Source organism: Sminthopsis crassicaudata, chromosome 4 (genome assembly GCF_048593235.1).
Source record: "Sminthopsis crassicaudata isolate SCR6 chromosome 4, ASM4859323v1, whole genome shotgun sequence".
NCBI classification, from domain to species: Eukaryota; Metazoa; Chordata; class Mammalia; order Dasyuromorphia; family Dasyuridae; genus Sminthopsis; species Sminthopsis crassicaudata.
In genome coordinates this window covers 143,955,402-143,968,832 of record NC_133620.1, presented here as the reverse complement: position 1 = coordinate 143,968,832, position 13,431 = coordinate 143,955,402, and the positions used below count along the sequence as shown (strand labels likewise).

The 13,431-nt window shown below is 36.0% G+C and overlaps 1 protein-coding gene across 1 annotated transcript in view; it reads left to right on the top strand.

The window, feature by feature from the left end:
- Window positions 1–13,431, top strand: part of GINM1 (glycosylated integral membrane protein 1) — a 37,014-nt gene that overhangs the window by 6,916 nt on the left and 16,667 nt on the right. Inside the window, exons 2-3 of the mRNA XM_074309577.1 lie at window positions 599–658; window positions 835–931. Of these exons, the coding sequence (XP_074165678.1) occupies window positions 599–658; window positions 835–931 (157 nt within the window). The remainder of the gene's footprint in view (window positions 1–598; window positions 659–834; window positions 932–13,431) is intronic.

Sequence of the window (13,431 nt, the reverse complement as noted above, 5' to 3'; positions counted from 1 at the left end):
TAGCAATAAATTGGATATGAAGGGAATGGGGATAAGGGTGATATTGAAATATCCAGAATGTCATCTAGGTTTTAAATCTGAGTGACTGGGAAGTCATTTGCATAGAAATATCGGCTGAACCCAGGAAAGCTGATGAGATCACCAAGTGAGATGGTATAGTTTAGAGAGAGAAAAAAAAGAGAGCCCAGGACAGGATGTTGGGAGCCACCCACTTTTAGTGGATTGAATGGAGATCCAACAAAGGAACCCAAAATGGAGTAGCTAGACAGATTGGAGGAAGACTAAGAAAAAGTCAGAAATTAGATTTTTAAAAGTGAGTGAGAGGAAAGGATTTGCAGGCACCTTGTATAGACAGCTTTCTTAAGGAGTTTAGCTGAGAAAGGGAAGATACAGACTAATGGAGTAGTAAGATTACAAGAGGTTTTTTTTAAGGATATAAGGGGATATAGATCTGTTTGAAAGTATTTACAAACTATATCTAAAAACAAATAGAGAATCAGGGTTTCCCATACCAGTGGAGTCATAGGTCCAAATTTGGGGCAGATTTTTCCAAACTCTCTTTTACTTACCACTATAATAATGTCATTGTAATTTGCAGGACAATATCAAAATTAATGTAACTACCCTGGAAGATGATGGGGAACTCCATGAGAAACAGGTTTGTCCTCTTTTTTATATTTTTAAATATAATTTGCTGTTTGTCTGACTGAAATATACTTGTTTCTCTGTTATTTAGTCTGTTGATCTCAATTTATACTTAGTTATCTTTTTAAATATAAAATTTTCAACACCAATAAACCATTGGCATTCATGCAAACTTTGTTTTATTTTAAGGTTTTTCTTAATATTATTTATGAGAATGGACAAATATATGTAACTGACTTCCCCCTAAAGAATGGAGTAACCCGAATAAGGGGTGAGACCTTCATAGGTGAGTACCACTAGATTATTTCCACAATGGTTCTGCTTTAATAATTCAAAAAGAAAGAAAGTACTCCTGGATTTATGTTTTTCAGTGCAAATTAATGTTATTATAAGAATAAATATCTATAATTATTTACAGCTTTAGTTCTTCATCTTTGGTGCTGGTTATACCTAGCATTGAATAGTATTTCTCTTAACATGAGGGTCTTGCATTTGAAGTTGGACCTTTTGGAGCTATATCTAAGGTAATATATGTAACATCACTTTAGCGATAGTACTACCAGTAATAAAATAGCAATATCCTCATATTACTTGAAAAAACAGAAGGAATTACCTATTTCCCAAGTTTTTAATAGCTTCCATTCTTATCCACAGTATTTTTCTTTTTAGCCTCTTTCATTTTCTTTTTTTTAATAGTATTTTATTTTAGCAAATACATACTAAGCTATTTTTTTCACCATTCACCTTTGCAAAACCTAGTGTTTCAAATTTTTCTCCCTCATTTCCCCTCTTTTTCCTCCCTTATACAGCAAGCAATCCAATGGAGGTTAAACATATGTAACTCTCTAAACATATTTCTATATTCATTATATTGTGCAACAAAAATCAGATCAAAAGGAGAAAAAACACAACAAAAAACAACAAAAAAAGCAAATAACAAAAAAAAAAGGTGAAAACACTATGCTTTGATCTACATTTCATCTCCATAATTCTCTCTCTGGATGTGAATGGTATTTTCCATCACAAGTCTATTGAAATTGCCTTGAATCACCTCATTGTTGAAGAGAGCTAAGTTCATCACAGTTGATCATCACATACTCTTCTTATTGCTGTGTCCAGTGTTCCCTTGGTTCTGCTTACTTCACTTAGCAACAATTCATATAAGTCTTTCCGTAGCCTCTTTCAATTTTTACACAGCTAGTACAAATCTTAGAATTTAGATTCAGGTCTACCTAACCCTGAAGTCATTCTCTATCCATTAGGCCACAACAATATCTAATTACCAAAAGCAATCATATGCCTTGTTCTGTAATACTAATAATTTTTTTTAAGAATCATTACTCCTATCATAAAATTTCAGAGTTTTGTTTTTCATGACACTACTTAGGGAAACACATTAATTTACAGTAGAAGTCAGATTTCCTGACTAGATAGAAATTAATTGGAGTCTTTAAAATCATTACTTGCTTATACCACAATTTAAGCAAAATAATATATCTTGTGAATTCTTTCAAATATTGACTATGGGAAAAAGAATGCTTTCTACTCCTTTCTCATTTCTGTACTAAAATTAATAATAATGTAATTTACCTGTGATACCATGAAATTACTTTATATTATTTCATGTATATTTACATATTGGTTACATGTTACAAAGATTCTTTTTTTCCTCAATATTATTTTATTGTTCCTGATACACGTAAAAATGATTTCAATATTTATTTTTTGGTAAGACTTTATATTCCAAATTTTTCTCCTTCCCCTCCCCCCATTTCCTCATTCCCCAAGTCAGCAAGTAATCATTACAGACATTCTTTTTAAAAACATTTTTTTAAATAATAGCTTTTTATTTTCAAATATATACAAAGATAGTTTTCAACATTCACCCTTGCAAAACCTGGTGTTCTCTGTCCTTTCCCTTTCCCATCCTCCCCTAGACAGCAAGTAATGCAATATAGGTTAAACATATATAATTATTTTAAATATATTCCCACATTTTTGCTGCATAAGAAAAATTATATCAAAAAGGGGAAAAATGAGAAAGGAAAAAAAAACAAGAAAAGAACAACAAAAATAGTGAAAATTCTATGTTGTGACCACGTTCAATGTCCATAGTCCTCTCTCTGGACTCTTTATCACAAGTCTATTGGAATTGGCCCATCACATAGAGTCTTAATCTGGGATCCATGAACTTATTTTTAAAACTATTTTGATAATTGTGTTTTAAAATAATTAAGTTCATTTATAATCTTCTGTATTTTATTTATTATATTTTAAAACTTTATTTGGAAGAGGGCTTAGTAGGCTTTGCCAGAGGGCCAAAAAGTGATCAAAAAAAGCTTAAGAACCACTACCTTGGTACACTAAAAGTTGGTTGAGGGTTTTTGATTCATCTTTAGTATCTACTACAGTCTTATACAAAGTAGGTATTTCATAGTGGTTTTTTTTTTTTAAAACTTGAATCAACTGGCTGACCTTGCATAGGATAGTATATTAGATTTGCAAACCAGAGCACTTGAGTTCAAATACTGACTCTGCCATTTACTACCTTTCTGACCTTGGGCAATCATTTTAGCCTCTGAAACTTATTAAAACATTTATAAAATGAGTTGGACCAAATGATATCTTGTCCCTCAAGCTCTAAATTTGCAAGATGATTCCTTAATAATGTAGAAAAAATTCACACACCTTGTCTTCATATCCTGAATGTAGACTTCCATTTGACAATAGTATTATTGGTTGACAATAAATTGTTAACCAAACTTTAAGTTTGTTTTTTTTAATTATTATTTTTGTGCAGTATCACACTTCCTTTAGGAGTTTGTTGTTTTCATTATCAATAATTTCTAAGACTAAAAATTTTCCTTCAGCAAAAGGAAAATGTTCGTGTCTCCTCGATTCTTTAAAAAAATTTTTTTTTCTTAATTGGAAAATAGTATAGCAGAAATTAGGCATTGACCCACACATAACACCCACACCAAGATAAGGTCAGAATGGGTTCATGATTTAGACATAAGGAGTGATATTATAAGCAAATTAGAAGAACTAAAGAAAGATAGATCACCTCTTAGATTTGTGGAGAAGGAAGGAATTTATAGCCAAAGAATAAAAGTACATTATGAAATGCAAAATGGATTATTTTGATTATATTAAATTTAAAAAGTTTTTATACGAACAAAACCAATGAAGACAGGATTAGAAGGGAAGCAGAAAACTGGGGAAAAATTTACATTCAAGGGTTATGATGAAAACCTCATTTCTAAAATATATGAGAATTGACTCAAATTTATAAGAATTCAATCCATTTTCCAACTGATAATTGGTCAAAGGATATGAATAGACAATTTTCAGATGAAATTGAAACTATTTGTAATCATATGAGAAGATACTCCAAATCACTATTGATCAGAGAAATGCAAATTAAGACAACTCTAAGATACCACTACACATCTGTCAGATTGGCTAAGATGACAGGAAAAGATAATGGAGGGGATGTGGGAAAACTGGAACACTGATACATTGTTGGTAGCATTGTGAACAGATCCAACCATTCTGGAGAGTAATTTGGAATTTGGAAAGTTATCACACTGTGCATACCCTTTGACCCAGTAGTGTTACTACTGGGCCTATATCCCAAAAAGATCTTAAAGAAGGGAAAGGGACCCATATGTGCAAAAATGTTTGTGGCAGCCCTGTTTGAGTGGCAGGAAACTGGAAACTGAGTGGATGCCCATCAACTGGAGAATGGCTGAATAAGTTATGGTATATGAATGTTATGGAATATTATTGTTCTGTAAGAAGTGATCGGCAGGATGATTTCAGAGAGGCCTGGAGAGACATGAACTGATGCTGAGTGAAATGAGCAGAAGATTATATGATGATCAATTCTCATAGACATGGCTCTTTTCAACAATGAGATGATTCAGGCCAATTCCAATAGTCTTGTGATGAAGAGAGCCATCTACACCTAGAAAGAGAGGACAGTGGAACTAAGGGTGGATCCCAACATAGTATTTTCACTCTTTCTATTGTTGTTTGCTTGCATTTTGTTTTCTTTCTCATTTTTTTCCCTTTTTGATCTGATTTTTCTTGTGCAGCAAGATAATTGTGGAAATATGTATAGAAGAATTGCACATGTTTAACCTATATCAGATTACTTGCTGTCTAGGGGGCGGGAGTGGGGAAAAGGGAGAGAGAAAAAATTTGTAACACAAGATTTTGCAAGAGTGACTGTTGGGGGGCAGCTAGGTGGTGCAGTGGATAGAGCACCAGCCCTGAAGTCAGGATGACCTGAGTTCAAATCTTGTCTCAGACACTTAACATTTTCTAGCTGTGTGATCCTGGGCAAGTCAATTAACCCCAATTACCTCAGCAAAAAAAGAGAGAGGGAGAGGGAGAGGGAGGGAGGGAGGGAAGGAGGGAGGGAGAGAGGGAGGGAGGGAGGGAGAGAGAGAGAGAGAGAGAGAGAGAGAGAGAGAGAGAGAGAGAGAGAGAGAGAGAGAGAGAGGGAGAATGTTGAAAACTATCTTTGCATATATTTTGAAAATAAAAAGATTCATTTTTTTTCCTTTTTATCCTGCTAACCTTTTCAAACTGCGATCTTTTTTCCTCTAATCTTTATTCCCTGATTTTACCATTCATTTATTCTTTAGTCACCTGCAATCTGGTTTCTTTCCAGACCACACTATATTGGAACTGATCTCTGCAAAGTTATTAATACTCTGCTAATTACCTGATCCAATTATCTTTTCCTCTTCAATCACTACATTTCACACTCTTTTCTTAGCATTCTCTCTCCTTCTTGGCTTCTATGACACTGTTTTCTTCTGGTTGTTCTAGCTCTTTGGCCACTCCTTCATTGATTTATCTGTTCCTGTTTCTTCACCCTTCCCCTCCAATTTCGATATCTTCCAAGGTAATGTCATTAACTCTCTCCCCTCACTATTTTCTCCTTTGGAAACCTTATGCACACTCATGGCTTCAATTATTGCCTCTATGTATTCTTTACTTCTTTCCATGTACTCTATTAACCAATGGCATTTTGTCCTCCTTGCTGTTCTTTGCACATGACACACCATCTCTATCTCTTGAATTTAAGCCTTTTCAATGAATTTTTTTTTCCTGCCTGAAATGTTTTCTTTCCTCATCTCTTCCTCTTGGCTTCTTTCAATACTCATTTAAAATTACGCTTTCTGCAAGAAAGCTTTCCCAGTCTCTCTTAATTCTAGTGTCTTCCTCTGAGATCACCTTCCCTCTACTTTGTATGATTCTTATAAGCATAATTATTTGCCTGTTGTCTCCCTTGTTAGAATGTAAGACCTTTGAAGGCAAGCATTGTTAATATCTTTCCAGGTATCCCCAGTGCTTACTTAGCACAGTTTTTGGAACATATTCAGCACTTATTAAATGCAAGTTGACTTGACTTGATACAATAAACTTCAAATCTTAAATATTTTTTCCCTTAAAGTCCTTCATTGCTAATTACCCATTTAATATTTCCACCTAGACTTTGTCTTAAACTCTATGTATTTAAGTTGAACTTACCTTCTTCCCTCTAAACCTTGCTTTTCTCAATTTCCCTATTTCTTTTGATAACACTATCATTCTACCAGTCATCCAACCTTGAAACATTGGTTTAATACCTTCTTTTGTTCAATATGCCTATCCAATCAAGTGGTAAGTCTTGTCCCTTCTACTCTTCATAATCTCGCACCTTTTTCCTTTTTTTCTATTTTTATGACCCAGCTCAAGTCTTTCTTACCTCTCAATTGTTCTAAGTCCCTAATTGATCACTGTGAAGCCATTCTTTTTCTATTTCTAATGCATCTTTTACATGGCTACCAAAGTAATTATTCTTTTGAACAAGTCTGAACTAACTATAGCTTCTCTTTTAAAAACCCATGATTACCCAGTATTGCCTATAGAATAAAACATGTATTCCTTAAACTCATATTTAAGGTTCTCTATATTTTGGCTTCAATTTAGCTTGCCATTCATATTTCATATATTGCTCTCCTCTATATATGTTATATCCCATTCAAACTGATTTTCACAGTTTTGTCCTGCCCTTTTAAAACTCACACATGCTATATTCTTCACTTGAAGGTTGGTGATGTTAACTATCACATTTCTTGGCTACTGAAATAGAAGCTTCCGTTTTCGAGATCTAATTTAGGGGTCTCCTCCTCAATTCCATCTTCCAAGCAACAGTAGTTACTCTGTCTTGAAATTACTTATACCTCTGTTAAACTTCTCTTAGGAACTTAATCTTATTCTAATACATTATACTTATTTTTATGCATGTATTTTCCATCCTAGTTTATAAGTTCTGTCAGGAAAAAGGCCAGTCTATTTTTTGTCCTATATGCAAGGCACTTAGTGAATATTGGATTGGGGAAAAAAAAGGAATGTTATAAAGTTCAGTCTAATACATATATAGCATAAACTTTTATTTTTTCTCTTTCAACTGGCTTATTCACCTAACCCATACTCACACTAGTAGTTTTGTGGTTCCTTGGGAGGACTATGCCACATGTCTACAATTCAAAACTCTCAGGGCTCTACAAGTAACTTTGGTGTATGTTTGTGATGGGGGAAGGGGCAGTGATCATAGGGAAGATTCTTGTCACTTTAGCTTCTGAGCTTCCACAGGTGCTTTCTTTTTATATAAAAACATCCTCATGACACTTTTAAGTTTTAAATTTACTAAAAGCAAGACAAAAGCAATAATGACATTTATTCATTATGAGGCATATCAATATTTACTCAGTAGGAGGCAAAAATAGGAATAATTATAATATTCACCCAATAAAAGACAAGAACAAAAATCATTTTATATAACAGTATGCCTATGAACCTTAGTCATAGTCTTCCTCTACTATACAGTATCCATGGTGTAGTGGGAACATATCTGTAGAAACTTAGTAGGGAATTACATGAATAGAACAACTTACATTCTCTTAGGGAACTCACAGACTTAATTAACATGTTTGGTACTTCTCTATTAACTGTTCTCCTTCTGGTTCTCTCTTTGCTTGGCAAAATTGCTTTTCTCTTCCTAAAAGGTCAATAAAGTGGTAGCAAGCTCTCTTTTTTAAAAAATTTTTAAAAAGATTTTTATTTTCAAAACATATGCATGGACAATTCTTCAGCATTACTCTTTTTAAAAAAATTATTATTATTTTTATTATATATATATTTTTATAATATTATCCCTTGTATTCATTTTTCCAAATTATCCCCCTCCTCCCTCTACTCCCTCCCCCTGATGACAGGTAATCCCATACATTTTACATGTGTTACAGTATAACCTAGATACAATATATGTATACCATTTTCTTGTTGCACAATAAGCATTAGATTCCGAAGGTACATGTAACCTGGGCAGACAGATATTAGTGCTAACAATTTACATTCGCTTCCCAGTGTTTCTTCTCTGGGTGTAGCTACCTCTGTCCATCATTGATCAACTGGAAGTGAGTTGGATCTTCTTTATGTTGAAGATTTCCACTTCCATCAGAATACATCCTCATACAGTATTATTGAAGTGTACAGTGATCTTCTGGTTCTGCTCGTTTCACTCAGCATCAGTTGATGTAAGTCTCTCCAGGCCTCTCTGTAGTCCTCCTGCTGGTCATTTCTTACAGAGCAATAATATTCCATAACCTTCATATACCATAATTTACCCAACCATTCTCCAACTGATGGACATCCATTCAACTTCCAGTTTCTAGCCACAACAAAAAGAGCTTCAGCATTATTCTTGCAAAACCTTGTGTTCCAATTTCCCCCTTCTTCCCCCACTCTCTCCCCTAGATGTCCAATATATGGGTAACAAGTTCTTTTAGCTCATAGCCACCATTAATAAAAAAATTTTTTTAGCAAAATACATTTCAACATTATACTTATTTGGTGACAAGCAATTTCCTTAAGTCAGAGACCCGCTGAGCTCCTCAGATCCTCAAATAATAGGGGATCCCACTTTGCTCAACCCAAAGCCAATATTCTTACATTTCACAGCAAAACAGGCAAAACTTATGGCACCAATAAGAGGTTCCCCTGTAGATGGCACCAAAGAACAGCAAAGCTCAAAAGCCCTCTACATTGCCCTGAGCCTCTAGAAGCTGCTCCAACCTCAAAGGCAGCTGGAAGCTTTCCTGTCTTCTTTGCCTTGTACCTTATCTGCCACTTCCAACAGCTTCTTCTCCAACTCTGTGTACTTTTCATTACCTCAAGTCAGAGTCTCAGGGAGGGGGGGGTGTCATTTTTTTTGTTGTTTTTTTACTCTATGAGATTCCCCTTTAGGTAAGATTTCTTTATATAATCTTCTCAGTGTCCCCAAACCTTATTTGATTTACAGTTTCTTAACTAAAAACTTCAAAGCTTGAAAAATTAGTCACATGCAAAGATCTAGTAGACCATAATGCCATCTCCTTATTATTATCTCAACCACTATTATCTCTGCCTTTCAACAAGTCCTTTTATTACATTTATCTGAAAGACAGTTCAATCCAGCTCAGTATATTCTCCAGTGGAATCAGTTTCTTCACATGATTTTTTAAAAAATCACTTTTCCTTCCATAAATGGTTTGTTTATTGTAGGTTTTTTCTGACTTACAGAACAATAATATTACATTACATTTCTATACCACACTTTATTCAGCCATTCTCCAATTGATGGGTGTCCACTCAGTTTCCCATTTTTTGTGACTACAAAAAGGGCTGCCACAAACATTTTTGCACATGTGGATCCCTTTCTCTTCTTTAAGATCTCTTTGGGCCTCAGATACTTAACACTTCCTAGCTGTGTGACCCTGAGCAAGTCACCTAACCCCAAGTGCCTTAGCATTTAAAAAAAAAATCTCTTTGGGATATAAGCCCAGCTTTATCAAAGGGTATGCAAGTTTGATAATCCTTTGGGCATAGTTCCAAATTGCTCTCCAGAATGGCTGGATCTGTTCATGGTTCCCCCAACAATGTTTTAATGTCCCAGTTTTCCCACATCCCTTCCCAACGTTTGTTGTGCTATTAGGAACTACTGAAATACACAGGAGCCACCTGACAGTGGCTGCTGGAGATCCAAACCAGACCTTCAGAATGGATCTCCTTGTGTGAGATGATACAAGAAGACTGAGAGGCTCTTGTGTTGTCTGACTTTTCTCCTCTGCCTCCAGTTTATCCCCTTCCCAGTCCGTGACACCTGTGTCAGCAAAAGTCTGCCCTGCAACTTCTTCAGATGCTATGATCCTCAGCAGTGGCGGCTCTTGGAGAATTGACCAGTCCCTAAACAATTCCCCATTTTTTTGTTTTTTTGCTGTTATCCTCTCCCCCCGCCCCCCAGCATGTTCTGCACACTGAGAAATGCAAGCAGCACTATCACCTCTGGATAGTTGTAGCAGGTGTTGATTTTCTGAGATATCATGGAGGCAAACTTTCAAAACAGAGTAGAGGACTATAATCAGAACAGGCATTTAAGTCTCCCATCAGTCTTCTGGCTGGTCCTTTGATATGTTGGCCATTTAATCACCCCGACTAAAAATGTCTTACCGAAGCTCTTCTCCCTTTCCTTCCCCACGGGTTACTGAAGGAACTCTGGGAGGATCCTTCTCACGAATAACTCTAGCTTGTAATTCTTATGCTTTATAAGAAGCACATGTTCAGCTATATGTTGTGCTACCGGGAGCTATTGGAATACACAGGAGCCACTGACAGTGGCTGCTGGAGAACCAACCCAGAATGGATTTCCTTTTGTGAGAGGATGATACGAGGAGACTGAGAGGCAGTTGCTGTTCTCTGGCCTATGTGTTGTCTGACCTCTCTCCTCTTCTCTCTGCCTCCAATTTATCTCATTCCCAGTCTGCAACACCTAAGTCAGCAAAAGTCTGCCCTGCAACTTCTTCAGATACTATAATCCACAACTGTGGAGGCTCTTGGAGAATTGACCAGTCCCTTAACAAACATTCATCATCATCATCTTTTCGCGAGACGTGTGTAGTAGTATTTCAGAATTGTCTTAATTTGCATTTCTCTAATCAGTACTGATTTAGAGCACCTTTTCATATGACTAGAAATAGTTTCAATTTCATCTTAAAATTTGACCATTTATCAATTGGAGAATGGCTTGAATTCTTATAAATTTGAGTCAATTCTCTATATATTTTAGAAATAAGGCTTTTATCAGGACTTTTGAATATAAAAATGTTTTCCCAGTTTATTGCTTGCCTTCTAATCTTGTCTGCATTAGTTTTGTTTGTACAAAACCTTTTTAACTTAATACAATCAAAATTATCTTTTTTGTGATCAATAATGATCTCCAGTTCTTCTTTGGTAATATTACTTCCTCCTCCACAGATCTGAGAAGTAAACTATCCTATGTTGTTCTTATATGTTTATAATATTATTCTTTATATCTAGATCATGAACCCATTTTGACCTTATCTTGGTATATGGTATTATGTGTGGGTCAGTACCTAGTTTCTGCCATATTAGTTTCCAATTTTCCCAGCAGTTTTTGTCAAATAGTAAATTCTTATCCCAAAAGCTGGGGTTTTTCATCCACCATACTTTTTTTTAAATTAGCAGTTAGAATTTGTATAGTACTTTAATATTTGCAAAGCACTTTGTAAATATTATTTCATGTGTCCTCAAGACAATTCTGAAAAGTAAATGTTATTATTTTCCCCATATTGCAGAAGAGGAAATTGAGGCATAGAAAGATTATGAATTGTTTAGGGTCACACAGCTAGTGAGTATCTGAGATTTGAATTTATGTCTTCCTTCTTTCAGGAAGTTCTAATACTGAACCACCTATCTGCCTATTTTATATTGTGTTAGAAATGTCAAAGGTAAGGAATCATTTAAATAAATGAAAAATTCTATGAATAAAGTATTAGGAATCATGACTATCCTCTCAGTTGCATAGAGTAAATTTCCAATTTTTAGCCACGTCACAGGCTTCCTTTTAATATTAGCTAATGAATTAAAAATCTAGTAGTTCAGCAAATAGCCATTTACCACTCACCCTGTATAAACCAAAGGTGCTGTGGAGGATAAAAAAATGATCAGACATAATTCATGGCTTCAGTGAGTTCATGATAGAGGGAATAAGACATGTATAAGTTACTAAAAGACTGGCTGTAATTTAATGCTACCTAGGTAGCATTAAGGATTGTGATTAGTTAGAAAACAAAGAGAACTTTTCTGGATCAGGACCCTGGATTAGAAGTACTTCATGGTTGGTCAGTAAACTAGAATTTAGTAAGCATTTACTGTGTGCTAGATATTATGCTAAATTTCAGGGATACAAAGAAAGATAACCCTTCTAAAAAACTCTGACAAAACCCAACAACCCAGCTCCTGCTCTCAAAAGTACTCTAGATGTCCGAGACTGAGGAGACTGTGTATGAAGGGCAGGCCTATGTGGGACATGTCTATAGGATCCTCTGCCCTCAGTGATCACTTCTGAGTCACATGTTATCTCTGAGACTGGGAAAAGTGCCCATTGCATCACACCTAGCTTTGCCCAGGTCCCTCCCCATTGGGGAGCACTTTCTCTTCCTGAGTCTCTTCAGGGTTTTTCCTCTCACCAAAGTGCCTGGGGCAGTATGGGCACTGGGAGAAAAAAAAAAGGGCCTATAGATTATGTAAAAGGAAGTAATTGAAGATTAGATTGAGGATAACTTGTGGAGGATCTTACAAGCCAGGCTGAGAAGCTGAGGGTTTATTTTATAGCCAGTGGAAAGCCACTATTTTTGAACAGTAGGGTGATGTGATCACAGAGAGAGAAAGGTGCTTTAGCAAAATTTAGGAAAATACATTAAAGGAGTTAAATAGGTGGGACAAGTGCAGAGACCACTTAAAAAGATATTACAATAATAAAGTAAAACGTGGCAGTGAAATGGATAAATGAACAGGATTTATGTGAAGAATGAGAGAAAGGGAGAGATCAGAATCAGCAAGTCCTTTGTCTGGATAAATAGCTGCACCATGGAGAGAATCAGGAACTTCTGGGGGCCAAGAGAATAGGGGATGCAATGGGATAGAAGATGGTAAAGATAATGATCTTGGTTTTAGATTTGTATGGATATTGCTAGCAGAGCACTCAGCTGGAACCAGCTGGAAATGTATGGAAAGATGTATTCAAGAAAAAAAGTTAGGGTGAGAGATACAGATTTGGTTTTCATTTGCATAGGGGTGCTATTGAAATCTTAGAGGTGAGTGAGATTGCAATGGGAGAAACCAGTTATTCCAGTACTTATAATAATAATACATGATGATATTTATTGAAATCACATACATCCAATCCTAGGTAATTAAAAGATTTGACAGAAGGTTCTAGAACTGGATCAAGAGAGGTGGAGTCAAGATGGTAGAATAAAGGCAGAAACATGCCTGAGCTTTCCCCCAAATCTTTCCAGATACCCTTAAATAATGACTCTGCCCAAATTTTAGAGTGTCAGAACCCATAAAAAGACAGAGTAAAACAACTTTCCAGCCAAAGAAAACTTAAGAGGTCAGCAGGAAAGGTCTGGCACACCAGGTTGTGAGTACAGCTTCCCCAGCCTGGCGCTGGTCCCGGCAAACCATGAGAGTCCTTGGGAGATGGAATCTGGGGCAGCAGTTATGGGTCCCAGACCTCTCACCAAGGTGACTTAGGAGGTCAGCAGGAAAGGCTTGTCACACCAGGCTGAGAGGGGAGCCCTGGCAAAGTAGGAGTGGGCCTTGGGAGCCATTGAATCAGCAGCAGCAGCAGGGTGGCGGCTTCTGGGGGGTCAACCAGCAGGTCAG